We start from the raw sequence: 22,404 nt of genomic DNA, 5'->3' as shown, positions 1-22,404 counted from the left end.
TTAATGTGTGTTTTGTTCTCTCACCTAACCTAAAATGTTATATTGAACAGAATCCTAACGTGGCTTTTGATTTCGATCACTGGCAAGAAGAAGAAGAAGAGGATAGGCAGTTCCCCAAGGGTAAGGTGCGGTGCACCGGCTCCCCAGAGCGGTCCTGAGCCCTGTGGGGGTGGGGTGGGGGGGGTGGATTGGCGGGGACACAGTCACTCAGCGAATTTTAAGAATACGGCCTGGATGGAAACGGCACGTTAGAATTAAGCCCTCGAAATTAGTTTTCTTCTGGTGAATCTTGGTGCTAGGTGTTCTGGTTGAGTACATATCGAGGCTTGGTTATAAATAGAACTTCTTATAACACTCTTTTTTTTTTTTTTAACATGGGCAGGTATCGGGAATCAAACCCGGGTCCTCTGGCATGGCAGGCAAGCATTCTTGCCTGCTGAGCCACCGTGGCCCGCCCCTTATAACACTCTTAGATATTTTTCCTAGGCAAGCAATTATTTATACACAGACAAATGTCATCTGCTCCTTTCTTGCCTAAAATAAGGAAACTATAAAATAAATGGCAACATAGAGCTGCTAAGAGCCCAGGGTGGGGCGGGTAAAGCGATTTATTCATTAGTCTGTAGTTAACATATACTTACCACTGTCTGACTTTTGTAGTTGTAAATTCTAAAAGCACATCCTACAAAGTGGCAGAGGTGGTTGAAAACAGTGACGGAACTTCAGAGGATAACGAAAGTGAGAGTGAATGAGATTGTGAGTTATCCCGGAGAGAGGCCAGAAGACTTGGAACAAAAATGGACATTGCTACATGAGTGAAAGTGAAGACAGCAGGAAGTCATAACCAAGCCTTTTCACTTCCAGTATAGATTACTTTTGTCATCTTGTGGCACTAGAATTGGTAATGGGGAGAAATTCTTAGTTTTAAAACGAGCTGATGACGGGACTGCCGAAGAGGTGGAAGCAGGGTCCACGTGCAGAGAAACAAACAGTGCTCATCCGTGACCAGCTAGCTCAGCTTACACTGTCTGTTCTGCTCGTTTGCCCCTCGTGTGAAACTCATCCTGACACATTCACGTATGAGAGACAAAGAGCAAACCATGACATACGGGTAATGAATTGCACTGTCTGGAACCAATCCACTCATTTTTTTCATTTAGACCTACATTTGGTACATTTCTAGAAACCCGTTCTTATGGCTATAAATAGAGGCTTTCATCTTACAAATTCTTACTCAGCAGTGCTCAGTACTGCTTCACCATGAGCTTGAGATTAGACATTTTCAGCATTCTTAAGCTGTTGCTAGCCAACATGAGTCAGTTTACTTCTTATGAAGAGAGAGTCCAAGGAAGACAGTGAGGTTGCTGCAGCAACACCAGCCTGACCCAGAGTCTTCTCGAGGTAAAGCTGCTGCTGCTAAATAACCCCCTGAACCTACAGAGTCTGGGCAGACGGTAGAAAGTTTCTCTTTAGTGAAAATTTAAAAGGACCTGTGGAGTGCCTGTAAGGGACCCCTCACAATGTGTGGCTGTGATGATCCCTAGAAACATCATGACCCCATTCTCAGTGCAGACATGGCCCCCAAGATCACGAGCTATTTGAGAAGACTGTTTCTAGTCACTACTGCTTAAATGTAGGAATGTCCAGAGGCTGCCCTTCATTCAGGCTTAGGGTTTCTTTGTTAATTGAAAAATTAGAAAGCTGAGCTATTAGGAAGTTTAAAACCCAAATCTCTTCCTCAGTATGAGTTTGGTAGCTTAGCCTAGAAGTGTAAACGTTTATAGAGCATGACTGTTGAGTACTTGCCCCAAGATTTTTTAGTCTGAAAGTTTACAGGGTAAAGTGCAGATGCCCAAGTTTACATGCGCCCCAGAGATAAGCCGCTGCTTGAACTGGAGGTAAACTCTGTCCTCGGGCTCTTCCCTGAGCAGGCTTGGCTCACACTCTGGGTCTCAGTTTCCTCATCTGTAAAAATTAAGCATGCAGCTTGTGGGGCCTTGCCTCCCCTGAGGGAGAGCCCACGGCGGGCTGCTGGGTCAGAGCATTTCTCCCCATGGTGGTCCTGGATGGTCAGAGGCCACTGCTCCCCAGGGAGCTGCGGTGACTCCTATAGGTTGGCCCTGAAGTGAGGTGGTGACTTTCCTCCCTCTTGGCTAAACTGGGCAGGTCTTTCAGGAAGTAGAAGGTTCTGGTGTCTTTGCTGGCAAAGGTTTATATCTGTGAAGCCCCTCTGACGTCCCTATCAGGTGTCAGTTTCTACGGCAGTAGCTTCTGTACCTGTGAGTAGAGATCTTTGGGTTGGTGAGGGGGCCTGCCTGAGCCTGTGAGCTACCCGCTGTCATCCTCAGTTGTGTTTGTTCTCTTTTGTAAAACAGCAACGATAATAAAAGCAAATAACAGAGCTGTAGTTTATGTTCCCCATGTACAGATGGGGGCGGTCCTGCTCTGAAACAAGAAAACAGTGCTGATTCTCTTGGGTATTTCACAAAGAGCTAAATGAATATGTTTGGGGCCGGTTTCTATGTTTAAATCGTGTTTGCTTTTTTTTTTTTCCAGATATTAAAATTTACTAATATTTGAAGTTATGACAATTTTTTACAGGACATAGGACACTGCCTTGTGAAATGTAAACAACTAGTAACTGTTTGTTTCCTGCCATGAATATGTACTGATTTCACATTTTGGGTAAATTTCTGAAATACAGGGTAAAGATACTTGTCTCTGCTGGATTGATTGCATGCTTAGTCATTTATAGCATGAATGTGTTGTAGTATGCTCAGTAAAATTTCAGTGTATTGACAGCAGTGTTTGAACTTTTTTTGTCAAAAGGCGTACGCATTCTACTCTGTTGCAATCATAGTATGAAGTGCTTTGCATTCTGTTGTTTTTGTTCATCATTATCCTATAAACTATTTTGTTCTACAGTTTTCCTATTTTTTTTAACTTTTGACATTTTTTAAACAACATCTTACCTGAGTGCCAAATACAAAATAGAATTTTCCTCACTATGCTTTTCTTATTTGACCCAGTTGCCAGTGAAGGCTGCTAGGGAGTCGGTGGTGCTGCCCTCCCCCCCCAAGCCCCCCCACTGAGAGGGCCCTTAAAACACCCAGGCTGTGAATGGTTCTGGATGGTCAGCTTTGCATGTGGGCCTCTTCCCTCAGCCTGGGATAAACCGGCCACATATGTAGATGGGTTAAATACAGGTGGCAGTACTCTTGGGGGGAGGAGGAGGTAGGTAGCAAAATATTTGCACTTTAGTATTTTAAAGATCTATTTCAGTCAAAGCAAAGCATCACCAGTTTTGCACTTAAAAGTATCCCTTCTTATTCCGTTTAAGAAACACCTTTTATTTGAGGCACTGTGATACACCCCTGGTTAGATAGTTGCCACCATAATGGAGGGAGTTTTCATTCAGCCCTTCCCTGGCCTCAGCCCCGTTAGGTTACCATCGTGGGTTCCGTCTGCCAACCTTAGCAAACACCTGTCTCTTCTCCTATCCAGAATGCCCACCCAGAGAATGCAGACTATCTAAAATAGAGACATAAACATATGAATACATTTTTTTTCTTAAGAAAAACATCAGGAAAGAATAACATATTGCTTACAAAACTAAATTCATCCCAGCTTTGACTTGAAGACGGGAGACTGAAGTTGTTATGCAAGCTCCTGCTCCGGTGGGACGACTTCCATCAGCATCTGGAGGTGCATGGTAATGGGTTCTGAAAAAGAATGAACAGATGCAGGTGAAAAAACATGATGTGACAATCTCTGCCTCGATTGTCCCTCCTGTCGGTGAGCAGTAATATTGTCATTACTCTTTCCACTGCTGAGTAAAATAAAGTGGCCACCTGTGTTGGGCATTGCCAGAGGGACCTCTTTCCAAGAAAGGATTTTCCAGAGGACAAAAAAACAGTTGACCTGCAGGGGCTTTCTGAGAAAATCAAACACTGGAATGCACCCTACAGAATTGCAGATAAGCTATACCTGGTGATAATGCAGTTTCAGTCCAGTAGAGACAGCTGATGAGAATGGAGGCGCCTACCACACTAATCAACATATGTATCTGTCCCCACTTTGTAAGATGGGAACTTAATATCAGCGAATCAGAATATCCTAACTTGCTTCTGCATTTGCCCTATATCTGTATCACTTTCCCCCACAACCCCTCGGCGGAGCTCCTTTCCACTTCCAGTTTGGATGCTGCCGAATTCGTGAATTGCAAACTGCACAAATAAACCTTAAAAACAGTAAATAATATCTAATATCTTAACATCATGTAGGCACTGATGGGGGTGATGAGATGTGTCACCTCTGTTAAGAGTCAGAGCCATCCTGGTAGGTGTGTATCTGTCCGAGGAAAATGGCTTTCTCCTCCTACTTCTTAGAGTGATTGGTTCTTTGGAGATAAATTCTTTCCCATTCAAGAAATAGGAACTTGCTGAGCATTTTATTGTTGCCAAAAATTTGTTCTTTGGGAAAAGTCTGAATGACTCAATTGTATGCATATATATATTCATTGCTACCAACACAGATAGGAAAGTCACCAAGATGGGAATGAAAAGGGTGAATCTTCAGTCTGATGTTTAAAACACAGTGTTCCTTTTTTTTTTTTTTTTAAGCCTCCTTTATCTCACCTTACAGGTTTTTGTAGAGAGCAGGTTGGCTAAATTTTCTAGCAGAAAATTAAGATGTGTTTTGTACCATCAGATTGGATTGCAAGTCATTTTGGCTAGATTCTCTGTCAGTCTGATCAAATCCAAGTCCATTTGCAGGGCATGGGGGGAAAAATGACTCTCTTTCTATACTAAGAAGTGACCTTTCTGTAAGGGTATACCTGCAGCCTCTCTCTTAGCTTAGTGTTTAGATCAGAGAAAAGGGAGTAAGGATGGGGAGAAGCTGTTTCAGAAAAGTTAAAAAAAAAGTCCTTGGCAGAAATAAGATAGCCATATTTTGCTTTGGATTTCACTTTGTTAAGACAAATTCTCTCTTTTGGTTCCATCACCACTGTCAGGTAAGTGGTGGTACCTAATGATGAGGAAATGGTGGTTGGAGAGAGCATCTGAAATTTGCCCAAGCTGGAGAAAGGCTTTCTCAGTCCCTCCTGGCTCAGTCTGCAGCCCAGAGTCAACGTCACTGCCTTCTAATTGGGTTATATTCTCCCAAGAACATGTATGTATATAAGTAAAAACCACCCATTAACACCTGCAGGGTTCAGAGAAGATGAAGGATGCAGGAAAAGGCAGGTGCCAGATGGTCCAACTGTGCTAGATCCAGGATTAAACTGTGCACAGCTGAATTCCTGCCTTCAAGAAACTCACAGAGCAGGGGATGAGAAGAGGACGTAAGCTGTTGATTGTGTGAGGCCTGGTGAGGGTGCTCAGGATCCTAGTAGGCTTGTATAAGTGGGATTTCCTGCCATTTAAACTGCTATAGGATAAAACATTGTGAATATCACATAAAGGCTTTTTGAAGCGTAATTAGGGAGAATTCATAGTCCCTTTTGATGTCCTTTTGGCACCATCGCTTTCCTTTTAGAAGGGAAGTGGTTAAAATAGTTTAATTTGTAAACATTTGTGCTAACATAGATGAGGAACCAAGATTGTTGAGTGGAAAGTGAAGCCTTGGACTGGAAGGCTCAGGCCCTTGTCCCAACTCCCTGGTCCCAGCTGTCACTTCTTGGGTTTCTTTGGGGTGCTGCTGGGCCTCCTCGGTGACGTCTGCATCTCTGTCAAAAGAAGGTGATGTTTCTTTCTTGCCTCTTAGAGTAGCTGATGGGAACAAAGAGGCCACAGGTGAGACCCAGCAGTGGTAGACTTTGGAAAATGGGTTGTGTCCTCCTGCAGAGTAGATGAAAATTGCTGCCATGTGAGATGCCATGACAAGATAGTCAAGGTGGGATTTGGGCTGGGGAAGCTGTGGGGCGCTGAGCCTGCCTGTGCTTCACTCATGCCAGGACAGTCCTGCTGGTACTTACTTGAGATCCTCTGAACCCATCCAAACTTGTAGTAGACGAAAAGGAAGTAAAATATAAGGCCACTCAGGATAAATAACACGCAGTAGAGATACTCCCATTTAGGTTCACTGATGATTGGGGCCAAAACCAGAAACACAGCTATGAAAGTCACCAAGATGGGAATGAAAATTGGCACCTGTAGGCAAAACAACAAGGCGTCATGCATAGTTTGACGGTGATTTCCTTGTTGGAAATTTTTCATAAAAAGTAAACAAATTTTAATACAGAGAATGGACTCCATGCACTTTTCCTCCAATTTCAGTAATAGTTTTGGTAATCTTGTTTGATCTACTACACTTTTTTTTTTCTTTTTCTGGGAATAGAAAGAAAATACCTGACTTTGTGTCATATACCTATAAAATAGTCGATAAACATCTTTAACTGATAAGGGCTTTATGTTTTTAACATAACAAAAAGTGTTTTACACTGACAAGATTGATTGCTAAAATTGAATCCAAATTCAGATTACCATGATTATCTAGTTTCTTTTTTGAAATCAGGGTCAGTCAATATCCACATCGTTCATTGGCTATTATGTCTCTCAGACTGCTTTTATTCTGCAATCATTCCCATTCCCTCCCTTCCTTTTAAAAAAAGAATTATTTAAGAAAGCAAGCAATGCACTTAGAACCTCCAAAAATGGTTATCTTTGTTTGCTTCTTTTTTTTATCTTGTCATTGATTTGTTGAAGATATTGGGCGATTTATCCTTTACAACGTCCTAATTCTAGCTTTTTCTAATTGCTGCTTTGTGGTGTTATTTAACTTGTCCCTCTATTCCCCGTGTTTTCCTATGAGCTGGTAGCTTTAAACCTGGAAGCCAGTAGTGTACAGTTGGGGCAGTGCACTGCCTTCTGAGGCTCATGAGGCACTTAATGTTTGCTTACCCCACTTTTGAATTGTTAAGATTGATCACTGAGGGTTTGTGGATGGAGAATCAGTCCAATCCCATTATTGTGAATTGCTCCATTAACTTTTTTGTGTGTGCAATAGTACACACAAAACATAAAATGTGCCACTTTTTTAAATGTACAATTCACTAGTAGTATTTAAATTTACAATGTTGTGCTACTAACCATCACCAAAACTTTCTCATCTCTCTAAGCAGAAACTCGACCCACTGAGCAGTAACTCCCCAGTCTGACCTCCCCTTATCCCCTTGTAACCTCTAGTCTTTCTCACTCTATGAATTTGCCTATTCTAAAAAGAAACAGAATCATATGGTATTTGGCCTTTTGTGTCTGTTTTTTTTTTACTTAGCTTACAATTTCTAAGGTTCACCCATGTTGTAACATGTTATCAGAGCTTCATTCCTTTTTATGGCCAAATGAGATCCCATTGTATGCCTATATCATATTTTGTTTATCCATCCGTGTCAGTGGTTCTGTTGTTTCCAGCTTTTGGCTCTTGTGAATAATGTTGATATGAGCATTAATGTACAAATATCTGTTCGAGTCTTTCTTCATTTCTTGTTGGTATATATCTCGGAGTGGAGTTACTAGGTCATATGATAATCTATGTTTAATTTTTTAAGGAACCACCAAACTGTTTCCCAGAATTGACTGCATTATTTCACATACCCACCAACAATTTATGAAGGTTCCAATTTCTCCACATACTCAACAATACTTATTTTCCATTTTTAATAATAGCTATCCTAGTGGGTATGAGGTGTTATCTCTTTGTGGTTTTATTTGCATTTCCCTAATGACTAATGATGATGAGCATCCTTATGTGTATTGGCCATTTGTATATCTTCTTTGGAGACATGTCAATTCAAGTCCTTTATCCATTTTTTTTTCTTTAGATTGGGTTCATCTTTTTGTTTTAAGCAGTTCTTCAAAATTTCTGGATATTAAGCCCTTATTAGATGTATGATTCACAGCTTTTTTTTTTTTTTTTAACTCTGTAGGTTGTCTTTTCACTTTCTTAATAGTGCCCTTTGATGAACAAATCTTTTTAATTTTGGTCGTCCAATTTATTTTCTCTTTTGTTGCTGATGCTTTAGGTGTCATAGCTTAAAGTCCATTGTCTAAACCAAGGTCATGAAGATTTACCCCTATGTTTTCTTCTAAGAGTTGTATAGTTTTACTTCTTATATTTAGTTCTTTAACCCATTTTTTAGTTAATTTTGTTGTATGTAATCTCAGATATAGGTCCAACTTCATTCTTTTACCTATAGATAATCCACTTTTTCCAACACAATGTGTTCAAGAGTGTGTCTTTCCTCGTTATTGGACTTGGCTGGCACCCTTGAGTAGGCCAGAGACGTGTGAGATATTATTTCTGTTCCTTTGGCTTATATGTCTATCATCATGCTTGTACCCCACTGTTTTGATTATTAAAGCTTTATAATAAGTTTTAAAATTGGGAAGTATGAATCCTTCAACTTTGTTTTTAGTTTTCAAGATTATTTTGGCTATCTGGGACCCCTTGCAATTCATATGGAGTTGGTGATTGGCTTTTCCACTTCTGAAAAAAAAAATGCTCTGCATTAACTTTTCTCCTAATGGTTTTTGTATCCACTGATGATCATTGCCTTGGTTCATTATTTCATCAGGAATTGAAAATGATAATTTTCTAATTAAGAACTTCATCAATTATTTGGTGGCTCTAAAACACAGTTCATACAAGAAAGGCAGGATAAATTATTATTATATTTATTTCTTAGTTTTTAGAATGATGAACTAGGTCCTTGAGACTTCCAAAGGTAACTTGAACATGTGGGTTTTTATACATTGGCTGAGTATCCATTGCAGTTATTATGTTTTGTGATGCTCAAAAAGTCCCACTGTTGACAGAACTGCCAGGATGAGCTGGGACCCAGCATCATGGGATTGAGAAAGGCTTCTTGACCAAAAGGGGGAAGAAAGAAATGAGGCAAAATAAAGTTCAAGTGGCTGAGAGATTTCAAAGAGAGTTGAGAGGTTGCCCTAAAGGTTATTCTTAGGCATTATATACCTATATCCCTTTTTAGTTTATAGTGTATTGGAGTGGCTGGAGGGAAATACCTGAAACTGTTAAGCTGTTTTCTGGTAGCCTTGATTCTTGAAGACGATTGTATAAAGATAAAACTTTTATAACATGACTGTGTGATTATAAAAACATCGTGTCTGAAGCTCTTTTTGAACAGGGTAGAGACAGATGAGTAAAAAAATATGGATAACAAAATAAATACGGAGGGCTGGGTTTGGTTCCTAGACCATGTAGCCAAAAATAAATAAATAAATAAATAAATAAATAAATAAATAAATAATAGGGACAAAGGATCAAATAAATCAGGTAGATGGAAAAACTAGGGGTCAATATGAGAGGGAGAGGTAAATGGTATGGAATGTATGAGTTTTTTCTTTTATCTTTGTTTCTTTTTCTGGAGTAATGCAAATGTTCTGGAAAGTGGTCATGGTGATCAGTACACAGCTATATGATATTGTGAACCACTGATGGTGTGCCATATATGGATTGTATGTGTGCAAAGGTGTCAATAAAAAAATATTTTCAGGTCCCACTGTTGACTAGCAACAGCTCCTTTGCACTGGTTTCTGGGGCCTTTTAACGTAATCCCATGGTCTCTGCAAGCTTCATTGTTTATAGTGTGACAGGATGTGCCAGACCTGGACTCATCCATCCATCCATCCATCCAGGGAACCTTGTTTCCTTTTAGTGGGAAATGACATGTAGAGACTACGGTCTGGGTGATTGGAGTACTCATTATTACTCTTCAAAGGCAGAGATAACTTTTTTTTTCCCAAGCAGGGACTAAAGATTATAAATTCCTACTGATATTTCCAGTTCAAGTGTGACCTTACATGTTTATTTCCTTCCATTACTTTATATCTCTTTTCAAAATGTATCTGAATATCTTGTTTCTTAATGACTTAAACATAAGTACTACTTGTATTATCCTACAATGCACCTATAATAAGTTTCAAAATAACAATACCAGAAGATCCAAGATAGCTGATTAGGAAGAGCCTGGGCTCACTTCTCTCCCGGGAAAACAAGGGGTCAGGCAGAAACTGCCCACAATAACAGATCTGGGGCTCTGGAGATTGGAGAAGGTACTCTATAACACCCAGAAAAGAGCAGGACAAAGAAATGGGGAAGCTGCAGTGAGAGATGTGAGTAACCTGCCTCAGCCACAGCTCCTGGCACCTAGCCCCCATTTTCAGGGAAGAAAGCACCTGGTTCTCCATTCTCTGGCCAGTGAGCAGCTCCAGACTGAAAAAGCAGCAGAGGTCTACTCTCCCAAGAACAGTACAGGACATGCTTTAGCACTGTACCAGCATTTGGCCACTGTACCAGTGAATTTGGACTGCTGGATTTCAACAACAACCCCCCCCCCCCTTCACAAACCCCTTCCCCCCAGCCATTGTCTGGTGACCACAGGTAAAAATAGCCTGCATTCTGCAGGCTGAGGGGAATAAGTTGCCAAAAAGCCATCTATTGGCACATGAGGAAAATGCACCTCCAAGCAGATATCTAAAAGGCTTTGGGTGAAGAGGGCCTTATGCTGGGTAGGCCAGGAAAGTGCACCCTTGGGGTTGGAATCAAAGGCTTTTAGCTATTTTTACCTGAACTTTCCCCAGGACCCTGTGGAACTGGTGTGAGCCCCCTTTATGGGTCCCTGGCCCAGCCCTGGTTGGGTAGTGCTGATGAACCAAGTGTCAAAGAAGAGCATTAACACAAACCAAATCAACAACAGAACCTTTGATGGAATCCGACCTTTAGAATAAATTCAACAGGATAATCCAAATGCCCACACTTAAGTAAAAAATAATATGCCATATTAAGAAATGGGAAGATATAGCTTAGTCAAACAAACAAAAAAAGGAGGGGTGGTGCAATGGGGGCTCAGTGGCAGAGTTCTCACTTGCCATGCCAGAGACCTGGGTTTGTTTCCTGGTGCCTGCCCATGTTAGGAAAAAAAAAAAATACACTAGAAGCATATAGCAGCAGATTTGAGCAGACAAAAGAAAGGATCAGTGAGCTAGAACACAGAGTATCTGAATCTGAACAGACAAAAGAAAAGAATGGGAAAAGTTTGATGGGATTTCTGGGAACTGACAACAGCGTACATTCACATCATGGGTGTTCCAAAGGGAGAAGAAAAGGAAAAGGGAGAAAGGCACATTTGAGAAAATAATGGCCCAAAACTTCCCAACTCTTATAAAAACCATTGATATTCAGGTCCAAGAAGGTCAGCTTACACCAAACTAAGTGAATCTAGACAGACATACTCCTAGAGACATGCTAATCAGAATGTTAATTGTCAAAACATAAATTCTGAAAGCAGCAAGAGAAAAGTGATTCATTACATGCAAGGGATGCCCGATAAGACCAAGTGGCGATTTCTCAACAGAAACCATAGAGGCAAGAAGGCAGTGGTGTTACATATTCAAGACACTTCAGAGAAAAATTGCTGGCCAAGAATGTTCTATCCCATAAAACTGTCCTTCAAAAATGACAAAACACCTAGGGCATTATATAAGATTCTACAAACATTCCATACTCTAGGGTAACTTTCCAGAAACCTACAGCCTCCAGATGGGTCCCCAGACCAGTAAGTCTTGAAATGCAGAAGGCTCAGCCTCTCCAGCACATCAGATAGTTCCATCCCCCATCCCATGTTATCGACAGCTCCTTCCAACATGAAAAATAATGATCATAGCCCAAATACATTTAAAGAATAGGAGAAAGGTGATGGAGTTATATAGAGAAGGTAGGGTTTAACAAATGAGTATGATTGCTGAATCATTGTATTGATATTTTTTTAGTCTCCAATATCTTAGAGCAACTAGAAAAACCTAAAATTGTATAACTAATCCATTCCAAGCTCTGAAATTAGTTCTACAACTAATTGTTGCAATGTGCTTTGAAATTTATTGCTCTTTTGTATGTTATTTTTCACAAAAAGAAAAGTATATATAATGTACTTAATATACCCTATTTAAAATATAAACTATTTTGTGAAATAAAAAGTGAGGGCAAGTGTGCTAGTTTGAAAGGATGTACGTACCCTAGAAAAGCCATGTTTTAACCCTAATCCCATTTTGTAAAGGCAGCTGTTTCTTCTAATCCCTATTCAGTACTGTATGCTTGAAATTGTAATTAGATCATCTCCCTGAGATGTGACTCAATCAAGAGTGGTTGTTAAGCTGAATTAGCTGGAGACGTGTCTCCACCCATTCGGGTGGGCCTTGATTAGTTTACTGGAATCCTTTAAAAGAAGAAGTACTTTGGGAAGGCAAGAGAACTGCAAGAGAGAAAGCCAAGAAATTTTGAGTGAGCAGAGAATGACATAGCCATGAGAAGGAGAAAGTCTACCAGCCAGCGGCCTTTGGAAATGAAGAAGGAAAACACCTCCCGGGGAGCTGGAGAGGAAGCTAGCAGATGACTCCATGTTTGCCATGTGCCCTTCCAGCCAAGAGAAAAACTCTGACTGTGTTTGCCATGTGCCTTTCCACTTGAGAGAGAAACCCTGATCTTCATCGGCCTTCTTGAGTCAAGGTATCTTTCCCTGGATGCCTTAGATTGGACATTTCTGTCGACTTGCTTTAATTGGGACATTTCCATGGCCTGAAAACTGTTAACTTGCAACTTATTAAATTCCCCTCTTTAAAAGCCATTCCATTTCTGGTATGTTGCATTCCAGCAGCTGGCAAACTAAAACAGCGAGTTTAAGATAGTCACAGATAAGCAGAAACAGAGAATTCATTAACAAGAGAATTGCCCTATGAGAAATGCTAAAGGGACTCCTACAGGCTGGAAGGAAAGGAAAGAAAGGCTTGGAGGAGAGTACAGAAATGAAGATTATCGGTAAGAGTAACTAAAAGTAAAAAGAGGGGCAAAAATAAGATATATATATATATATATATATATATATATATATATATATATATATATATATATATAAATCAAAGGAAAGAATGGTTGAAGTAAATATTACCTTTAGAGTAATAATACTAAATGTTAAAGGATTAAACTCCCTAATCAAAAGATGCAGACTGGCAAAATGGATTAAGCAATATATATACATATGAGCCATCTATATTTCTGTCTACAAGAGACTTACCTCAGACCAAGAATACAAGTAGATCGAAAGTGAAAGGCTGGAAAAAGATATTCTAGGCAAACAGTATGCAGAAGAATGTGGGGATAGCTATACTAATATTGGAAAAATAGACTAAATGTCAACCTGTTATAAGAGATAAAGAAGGACATTTTATCTTAATACAGGGAGCAATCCACCAAGAAGAAATAACAATCATAAATATATATGCCAGGGTACCCCAAAATACATGAGACAGACACTAGCAAAACTGAAGGGCCAAAAAGATGCATCTACAATAATAGTTGCAGACTTCATACACCACTCATATCAATAGATATAACATCTATGGTGGGCCACGGTGGCTCAGCAGGCAAGAACGCTTGTCTGCCATGCCAGAGGACCCGAGTTCGATTCCTGGTGCCTGCCCATGTTAAAAAAAAAAAAACATCTAGACATAATCAATAAGGAAACAGATCTTGAATAATATGATGAATGAGCTAGATTTAATAGACATATATGGAACACTGCACCCCAAACATTCTTAATAAGTGGGTCAAAGAAGAAATTGCAATGGAAATCAGTAAATATCTTGAAATGAATGAAAGCATGAGAACACAACATATTAAAATTTGGGATGCAATGAAGACAGTGCTAAGAGGAAAGTTTATATCCCTAAATGCCTACATTAAAAAGGAAGAAAGACCCAGATGATCTGAAAGCAAGGACATAGACACTTGTATACTGATGTCCATGGCATTATTATTCACAGTTGCCAAAATATGGAAACAATTTGTGTCCTTCAACATATGAATGGGTAAATAAAATGTGGTACATACAATGATGTAACAGTATTCAGCAAGAAGAAGAATGAAGTTCTTAGGCATGTTACAACATGGGTGAAACTTGAGGGCATTATGTTAACTGAAGTAAGTCAGACACAAAAGGACAAATATTGTATGATTTCACTAATATGAACTAATTATGTAAACTATGGACATATTATCTAGACTATAGGTTACCAGGAGATAGAATAAGGCTAGAGAATGGGGAGTGGTGGCTTACTATGGGCAGAACTTTTAACTAGGTCAAATTAAAATGGATAGAGGTAATGGTGGCATGTTATTGTAAGTTTAATTAACAGTGCTAAACTGCTGGCGAATGTGGTGGGAAGGTGAAGTCTAGAGTCATGTCTGTCACCAGAAGGAAAGCTGGAGGTTAAAAACATGGGAATGTATCACAGTGAATCCTGTGGTGGATGATGACTGTGATTACAACTGTATAAATATTTAAAAGCTCTTTTGTGAATTAGAACAAATGTATGACCTATTACAAGGAGTTAATTATAAAGGTAGTATATGAGGGAAAATGTACCTATTGCAAAGCATGGACTATCGTTAATAGTAATATCTTAATTTTCTCTTATCAGCAGTACAAATGTACCACACCAATACTAGGGGTCAGTAATGGGTGGTGGGTGGTGGTAAGGAGCATGGGATATTTTGGATTTTACTTTTTACTTTTTTTTGAGTAATGAAAGTGTTCTAAAATTGATTGTGATAAATGCACAACTATGTAATGATACTATGACTCACTGATTATATACTTTGGATGGATTGTATGGTGTGTGATTATCTCAATGAAATTTCATTGAATAAAAAAAAGACAGCTGAAATCAAATACCTAACTACGTATTTGGAGGAACTAGAAAAAGAACAACAAACAAATAACAAAGCAAGCAGAAAAAAAAGAAATAAAAAGATTAGAGCAGAGAGTTATCCTGTGCTTGTGAGAAGAGTGGGAGGAAAAGATGTCAGAGCAAAAAGTTTTAAACAAATATTACAAGCTGGACTTTGACCTGTTAAAAGATCCCCAAGCTCAAGCACCCCAAAAACCAACAGTATGTGGTTTGGTTGATGGCCTCCTTCAACATGAGGTGCAGAGAATACATCTAAAGGGGCAAAAAACTCAATGCATACAGAGATGGTGCAGGATGAAGTGTATCTGGGCCAGTCCATCTTCTGGTTCTACATAAAATGCACATTCTGCCTGGCAGAAATCACTTTTTTAGACGTTTCCTGCCAACACAGACTAAACCATGGAGCATGGGGCCACAGAGAACTTCCCGGCTAAGGAACTCCGGGAGGAAGAAAAGAAGAGAGTGCAGAAGGAGCGAGAGGTTGACATGACGAAAAATCCTCTGAAGGTGCTGGAGAACCAAACCAGGGACTCCAAGCTGGAGATGGAGGTGCTGGAGAACCTGAAGGGGCTCAAGGACCTGAACCAGTGGCAGGGCCACTTGGATTCGAGGCTGTGTTCCAGCAGCATCACCTTTCCTAGGGGGAGTAGCAGAACTAAGAGTAGGAGGGAGAGAGGGAGCTGGTGGCTTTGGTGGAGGAAGCTGGAAAACAATGCTTGCTGGGGACTCTGACTCAGAGGACAAGGCTGCTCCTGCCCACCTCGCCAACCCCTATGGCCCCACCCCACTGCCATCCTGGATAAGGTCCTGAAGGCCAAGAGGAGGACAGAGAGCTGCGAGCAGCATGTTGACATACTTGGTCACCGGTACCAGCTATCTGGTGGTTGTGATGAGAAGGATAGACCAGGATCGTGGGTGCAAACTGGGCAGGGTCAGGCCACACCTGCCCCAGATCAGCAAGCAGAAACATCCAACCACACTCTCCCAGCTTGTCCTGGGGTCAGCCCTGCAAGAGCTGTCTGGAGCTGGGCTGCAGGGCCAAAGTGTGGGGTGGGAGGGCTGACTCCTGCCTCTCTCCTAGTCACCCTGCAAAATAGGAAGGTGGGGACCCTGTATCCCAGAAGCCTGTCACCACCTCCCTGAGCCAGCTGGGTGCATACTTGGACCGTGAGGACAGCAGCAGCAACTGAGCCTCAGGCCAGAGGTCACAGGGACAGCTCCAGCCACATCAGAGGCCACAGAAGATGGGGCAGCAGGCATTTGAACCAATTGGAACCATGATTGGTCAAGCTGCCATCACCCAGCCTACCTTGGGGACTGGCCTTTCTTTCCCATGCCTGTCCAGGTGTTCGGGGTTGTGGTATCCCAAAGCTACCTACAGGAATTCCTGGGTCCTTGCTCAAGACAGCCTTTGAGGTAGTTGGCAACCCTTTGGGCATGTGGTAAGTCTGCCTAACCTGAATTGGCTCCATCCCTTCCCTCCACAAGCTGACTGGAACCAATAAAAAAGCTGCTGTGACAATGCGCAATGAGTTGGTTTAAACAATGGGAACTCATTGGCCCACTGTTTTGAGGTTAGAAGTCAAAATAAAGGTATCAGCAAGGCAAAGCTCTCTCTCTGGCTCTCATGGTGGCTGCCAGTGGTCTTTGGGGCTCCTTGGCTTTCCAGTCAAAGGACTGTATCTTCTCCTTTTCCTTCCAACTCGACTTCCGGCTACCAGCTTTTCCCTGTGACTTTCTTTTACTCTAGTTTCCGGTGTCCTCTTTATAAGGCCCCCAGGAATCCAGATTAATCCACCCTGATTCATCTGGACCACATCTTAAGTAAAAACACCTTCCAGAAATCCTCTCTACAATGGTTCACAATCACAGGGATGTGGATTAAGATAAGAATTTGTCTGTGTTGGCACACATAATTCAATCCACCACATGCCCAAACTGGCCTTGGTGCCTGCTTGCTGCCAGCGTCCAAGGACAGGCCAAGGGATGAGGCCTCTGTTGGCATGATTCCTGTGTTTTATCTGCAAATATTTATAGTTGCCTCCAGTGGGCTCCAAGTTGAGGAGCCAGGCCCATGGGATTTGGCCGTGAACAGAGTAAAAGAAAAGAAATTACCCTCATAAGCCTACAATCAAGCAAGGGGAAATAGGCAATGGACAATAATCATCATAAGTAAATTAATTGAATTTAATGTTATGCTTGAAAAAAGGAGATCCCACAATCTCCCTTGATCACTCTTGATTTCTGTGATTGACTTGCAATTAGGACAGATTTCCTTATGAAGGACTTTAAAAACTCATTTGATAGCTGGAGCTTGTTTCTAGATATGTGGATTTCTGACAAAATAGAAAAAAAAAAACTTGGTTTTAGCTTTTGTGACACTTAAAAGATAATTATTTAGGGTTTGAGAAAGATTTAAGAATTTCGACATATACAATGCTGAACTGAGGATCTGTAGACCTGGATTCTAGTCTAGGCTTTCTTTGTTGCTAACTGTATTTGTTAGGGAAAAACATTTCATCTCTCTGAGGCCTTTCTGTGGGAGCTGACTAGATCAATGGTACCCCAAACTGACTGATACTTCAGATAGCTTAGGTAGCTTTGCAAGTACAGATTCTTGGACCTCACACTAAAGTCACTCTGAGATAAGTCCTGGAGGTTTGTTTCTAATGCTCCCCAGGTGATGCTTATGAGACATGGCAGTGAGAATCACTGGGCTACATCACTGGTTCTCATGTTAGATGCCTGGCCCACCTAAGATAATCACTTAATTGGTCTGGTGTGACCTGAGGTTTAAAAGCTTCTCTAGGTGATTCTCATGTGCAGCCAAGGTTGATGAGCCTGGGCTGGATGTTCTTTAAGATCCTGTCTGATGCTAACATTTTCTTGTTTGAGAACTCTCATTTCAGTATGCCTTAATAGGTACATACATGGTGGTTTTATTGTATTTGATTAAAATGAGATGCTTTGCTATTGTGGCTCATGTCTGTGCATTTAGGGTCTTCTCTCTGCTTCTTGGAAAATGTCTCACATACCTACCCCCTGGCAAAGAGTCTATCTCATTCACAAGGAAAATGAGATGCAGAAAAGTGGATGAATCAAACAGCACAAGCCACCTAACCCTGCAAGAGGAATGTCCAGAGTGCTCGTCTTGCAAAATGTTAATAATAGGGACAACTATGGGGGGTGGGGGGGTGGAGTATATGGAACTCTATAATTTCTGCATAGTTTTTATTTAAATCTGCAATGGTTCTAAAAATAAATTTTTAAGTACACAACAAAAAAAGGATTAGAGCATAAAATAATGAAATTGAGAACAAAACAATAAAATCAACAAAATTAAAAGTTGGTCCTTTGAGAAGATCAATACAATTGACAAGACCTTAGCTAGACTGACAAAAAAAGAAGAATAAAATAAAATCAGAAATGAGAGGGGAGATACTGACTCCACAGACATAAAACAAGATAATAAGAGGATACTATGAACAATTGTACAAACTAGACCAACTTCAATGAAAAGGAAACTTTTCTAGAAAAACCAAACAACCCACACTGACTCCAGAAGAAGTAGTAGATCTCAACAAACCAATCACGAGTAAGAAGGAGATTGAAACAGTCATCAAAAACCTTCCAACAACAACAAAAAAGCCTGGGACCAGATGGCTTCACAGGTGAATTTTACCAATTATTCCAAGAAGAATTAATACCAATCCTGTTCAAATCTTGCAGAGAACTGAAAAGGTGGGAATGCTACCCAATTCTATGAAACCAGCATCACCCTAATGCCAAAGCCAGATAAAGATACAAGAAAACAAAATTACAGACCAATCTCTCTAATCAATACAGATTAAATCCTCAATGAAATAATTGCAAGTCAAATCTAACTGCACATTAAAAGACTTATACACCATAACCAAGTGGATTTTATCCCAGGTACACGAGGGTGGTTCAACACAAGAAAATCAGTGTAATGGGCCACATTAGCAAATCAATGTAGAAGAACCACATGATCATCTCGATTGATGCAGAAAATGCATTTGACAAAATCCAGCCTCCTTTCCTGATCAAAATACTTTAAAAAATAAGAAAAGAGGGAAACTATCTCAGCACGATAAAGGGCATATATGAAAACCCCACAGCCAACATCATACTTAACGGTGAAAGACTGAAAGCTTTCCTGTTGAGATCAGGAACACCACAAGGATGCCCACTGTACCATAGTTTAACATTGTACTAGAAGCCAGAGCAATTAAACAACAAAAACAAATAAAAGGCTTCCAAATGGGAAAGGAAGAGGTAACACTTTCACTATTTGCAGTTATGTTTCTATATTTGTTAAGTCCCAGAAAATCAACAACAAAGCTGCTAGACCTAATAAAAAGTTCACGAAAGTGGTGGGATACAAGATTAACACGCAAAGATCAGTAGCGTTTCTATTCATTGATAATGAGCAATCTTGAGGAGGAAATCAAGAAAAAAATTCCACTTACAATACCAACTAAAAGAATCAAATATCTAGGAATAAACTTTACCAAGGATCTAAAGGACCTGCATTCAGAAAACTACAAAGCATTGCTAGAAGAAATCAAAGAAGACCTAACTAAATAGAAGGACATTTGTGTTCATGGATTGGAAGACTAAATGTTAAGATACCAATTCTACGCAAATTGATATACAGATTCAATGCAATCCTGATCAAAATTACAACCCCCTACTTTGTAGAATTGGAAAAGTCAATTGCCAAATTTATCTTGGAAGGGTAAAGGGCCCTGAATAGCGGAAAACACCTTGAAAAATAAAAGTGAAGTTGGAGGACTCTCACTTTCTGACTTTAAAGCACATTATAAAGCTACAGTGATGAAAAACAACATGGTATTGGCATAAAGATAGATTGACCAATGCAATCAAATTGACCAATGCAATCAAATTGAGAGTTAATTGACCAATGCAATCAAATTGAGAGTTCAGAAACTGATCTCACATCTATGGTCAACTGATTTTTGGCAAGGCTGCCAAGTCCACCCAATGGGACACAGCATCTTCTTCAACAAATGTTGCTAGGAGAACTGGATTTCCATATTTTAAAAAAATGAAAGAGGACCCCTATCTTACACTTATAGAAAATTAAATCAAAATGGATCAAAACCTATATATAAAAGCCAGAACCATAAAACTCCTAAAAGAAAATGTATGGACTCATCCTCAAGACACCTCAAACACAAGCAGTGAAAGAAAAAACAGATAAAAATTTTTGACCAAGCAACTTTTTTGCTTCAAAAGACTTTGTCAAGAGGATGAAAAGGCAGCCTACTCAATGGGAGGAAATATTTCGAAGCCACATATCCAAAAAGAAGGTTAAATATCCAGGGTATGTAAAGAGTTCCTACAGCTAAACGAAAAGAAGACAACCCAATGAAAAAATGAGCAAAAGACATAGACTTTTTTCCCAAACAGCTCAAAAGCACATGAAAAGATGTTCAACATCACTTGTTATCAGGGAAATTCAAATCAAAACTACAATGAGATATTTCATATATACTAGAATGGCTGCTATTAAACAAGAAACTACAAGTGTTGAAGAGGATATGGAGAAATCCGGACACTTATTCACTGTTAGTGGGACTATAGAATGGTGCAACCATGTCAAAGACAGTTTGACGGTTCCTCAGGAAGCTAAATATAGAATTACCATACGATCCAGCAATCCCGCTACTAGGTATATACTCAGAAGAACTGAAAGCAGGGCTGTAAACAGACATTTGCACACTGACATTCACAGCAGCATTATTTACAATTTTCAAAAGATGGAAACCCAGGTGTCCATCAAGTGATGACTTGATAAACAAAATTTCATACATACATACAATGGAATATCATGCAGCAGTTAGAAGAAATGAAGTCACAACACTTGTGACTACATGGATGAATCTTGAGGACATTATGCTGAATGAAATAAGTCAAACACAAAAGGACAAACAAATATTGTATGAACTCCATAAATGTGAACTAAATATAACTAGCAAACTCATGGTATTAATATCTAGAACATAGATTACCAGAAAATGAAATGAGGACAGAGGATGGGGAACTGATGCTTAATTTGCACAGAATTTGTAATAAGTTTGATTGTAAATGTTTGAAATTGGATGCAGGTGATGGGAGCACATTGTAGTGAGTGCATAATTTGGGTATGCAGTCTCTTATCAGGAACACAATTAAGCTTGCTTTTTTCCTTTTTATTGTGTATGTGCTCTTTGTGTCATTTTCATTTTTCCCCTTGAGCTGTTTCTTTATATCCTTTGTCCATTTTTCTTTCAGCTGTTGGTATTTCCCATCTCAATTTTTAAGAACTCTCTACATTAAGAATACTAGCCTTTTTTGCATATGATATTACTTGCAACTACTTTCCTAGTTTGTGTACATATTTTTTTTAATTATTTCTCTTTCTGTCTTTTCCATGCATAAATTTTAATTTTATTGGGACTAAGTTTACCAATTTTTTCCCTTTTTACCTCTGGATTTTGAGTCATGGTCAGGGAAATTTTCTCATTCTTGGGTTACAAAGGAATATATGTTTTCTTCATGCAACAGCCCCACAGTCTTTAAATCTTAGTACATTTATATTTTAATATTGCTCTCCTTTTTTCAGATTTTTCCTGGCTATTCTTGCATGTTTGTCCTTCTGTATGAACTTCACAATATATTGGTTTAACTCTAAGAAAACAAAAATTAAATGATGTTTTATTGGGATCATATTAAATGTCTAAATTAACTTAAGGAAAATTGACATCTTTATGATACTGAGTTTTTGTGTCTAAGAATATGAATGTAAATTTCCATTTATTCAAGTGTTTCTTTTATGTCCTTCCAGGAGTATTTTATAGCTTTCCACCTGGAGATCTAACCTTTTGTTATGTTTATGCCTAGGAATTTTTAAAATTATTTTATTTTGAAAGTGAGGTCTTCTCTTCCATTAACTTTTTTGTTCCTGCCCCCCATTACCTTTTTTTTAAAAAGACTAACAGATTTAGTGAAGGAATAAAGCAGGGAGGAAGAAGGTGGGAGAGCAAAAGGGAGAAAGCAGTTAGGAGGCTGAAAATGGCTCCCGCCTGGGGAGCCAGCAGGAAGAAAGAGAAAATGGCTCACCCCCCCCATTATCTTTTAATTGTATATCATTTGTATAAATGAGGGTTACTGATTTGGGTTTGTTGATTTTACATCTCATTACTATATTTTTTGTAGTTTTTCCTTTGATCTTTTGGGTGTTTCAGACATACAATTATGTTATCTTTAAAAGGAGATAATTTTATCTTTTTAAAATTCTTTTGCTTTAAATGTCTTTCGGTCATCCAATTGATTTGCAATTAAAGCAATGTTAAATGATAGAAGAAATAGAAGGCATTCTTGTTTCTTACATTACCAGGGATATCTTTACTATTATCTTATCAATTATAATTGGTTTTTATGTAAGGATATGTGAATGTGTGAGTGTTCTGTCATGTTAAGGAAATACCTGTAAGTTCCTATTTGTGTTTTTATCAATAATGGGTTGACTTTTACCTGATGGATTTTTGGCATCTGTGGAATTCATCATCATGTTGTTTTCCCATAGATATATTAATACAATGAGTTACATTGA

At 39.5% G+C, this 22,404-nt stretch overlaps 2 protein-coding genes and 1 pseudogene across 9 annotated transcripts in view; 2 read left to right on the top strand and 1 right to left on the bottom strand.

Moving 5' to 3' along the window:
* The window catches only part of TDRD12 (tudor domain containing 12), a 125,767-nt gene extending 122,845 nt beyond the window's left edge, over positions 1-2,922 (top strand). For 3 of the 6 annotated variants that reach the window (XM_077132249.1, XM_077132248.1, XM_077132247.1), the window contains 2 exons: positions 51-120; positions 661-2,920. In XM_077132249.1, the coding sequence (XP_076988364.1) occupies positions 51-120; positions 661-752 (162 nt within the window). In that variant the 3' untranslated portion in view covers positions 753-2,920. Of the gene's footprint in view, positions 1-50; positions 126-660 lie in introns of all 6 variants that reach the window. The other 3 variants (XM_077132251.1, XM_077132252.1, XM_077132253.1) reach the window with 3 other exon arrangements.
* Positions 1-22,404, bottom strand: part of SLC7A9 (solute carrier family 7 member 9) — a 59,973-nt gene that overhangs the window by 9,910 nt on the left and 27,659 nt on the right. For all 3 annotated transcript variants that reach the window (XM_077132260.1, XM_077132258.1, XM_077132259.1), the window contains exons 13-14: positions 5,978-6,152; positions 3,609-3,722 (exon numbers count right to left, since the gene is read on the bottom strand). In XM_077132260.1, the coding sequence (XP_076988375.1) occupies positions 3,658-3,722; positions 5,978-6,152 (240 nt within the window). In that variant the 3' untranslated portion in view covers positions 3,609-3,657. The remainder of the gene's footprint in view (positions 1-3,608; positions 3,723-5,977; positions 6,153-22,404) is intronic.
* On the top strand, positions 14,877-16,064 carry LOC143659367 (splicing factor YJU2-like; annotated as a pseudogene).

This window comes from Tamandua tetradactyla, chromosome 16 (genome assembly GCF_023851605.1).
Source record: "Tamandua tetradactyla isolate mTamTet1 chromosome 16, mTamTet1.pri, whole genome shotgun sequence".
NCBI classification, from domain to species: domain Eukaryota; kingdom Metazoa; phylum Chordata; class Mammalia; order Pilosa; family Myrmecophagidae; genus Tamandua; species Tamandua tetradactyla.
This window is presented reverse-complemented; position numbering and strand designations above follow the sequence as displayed.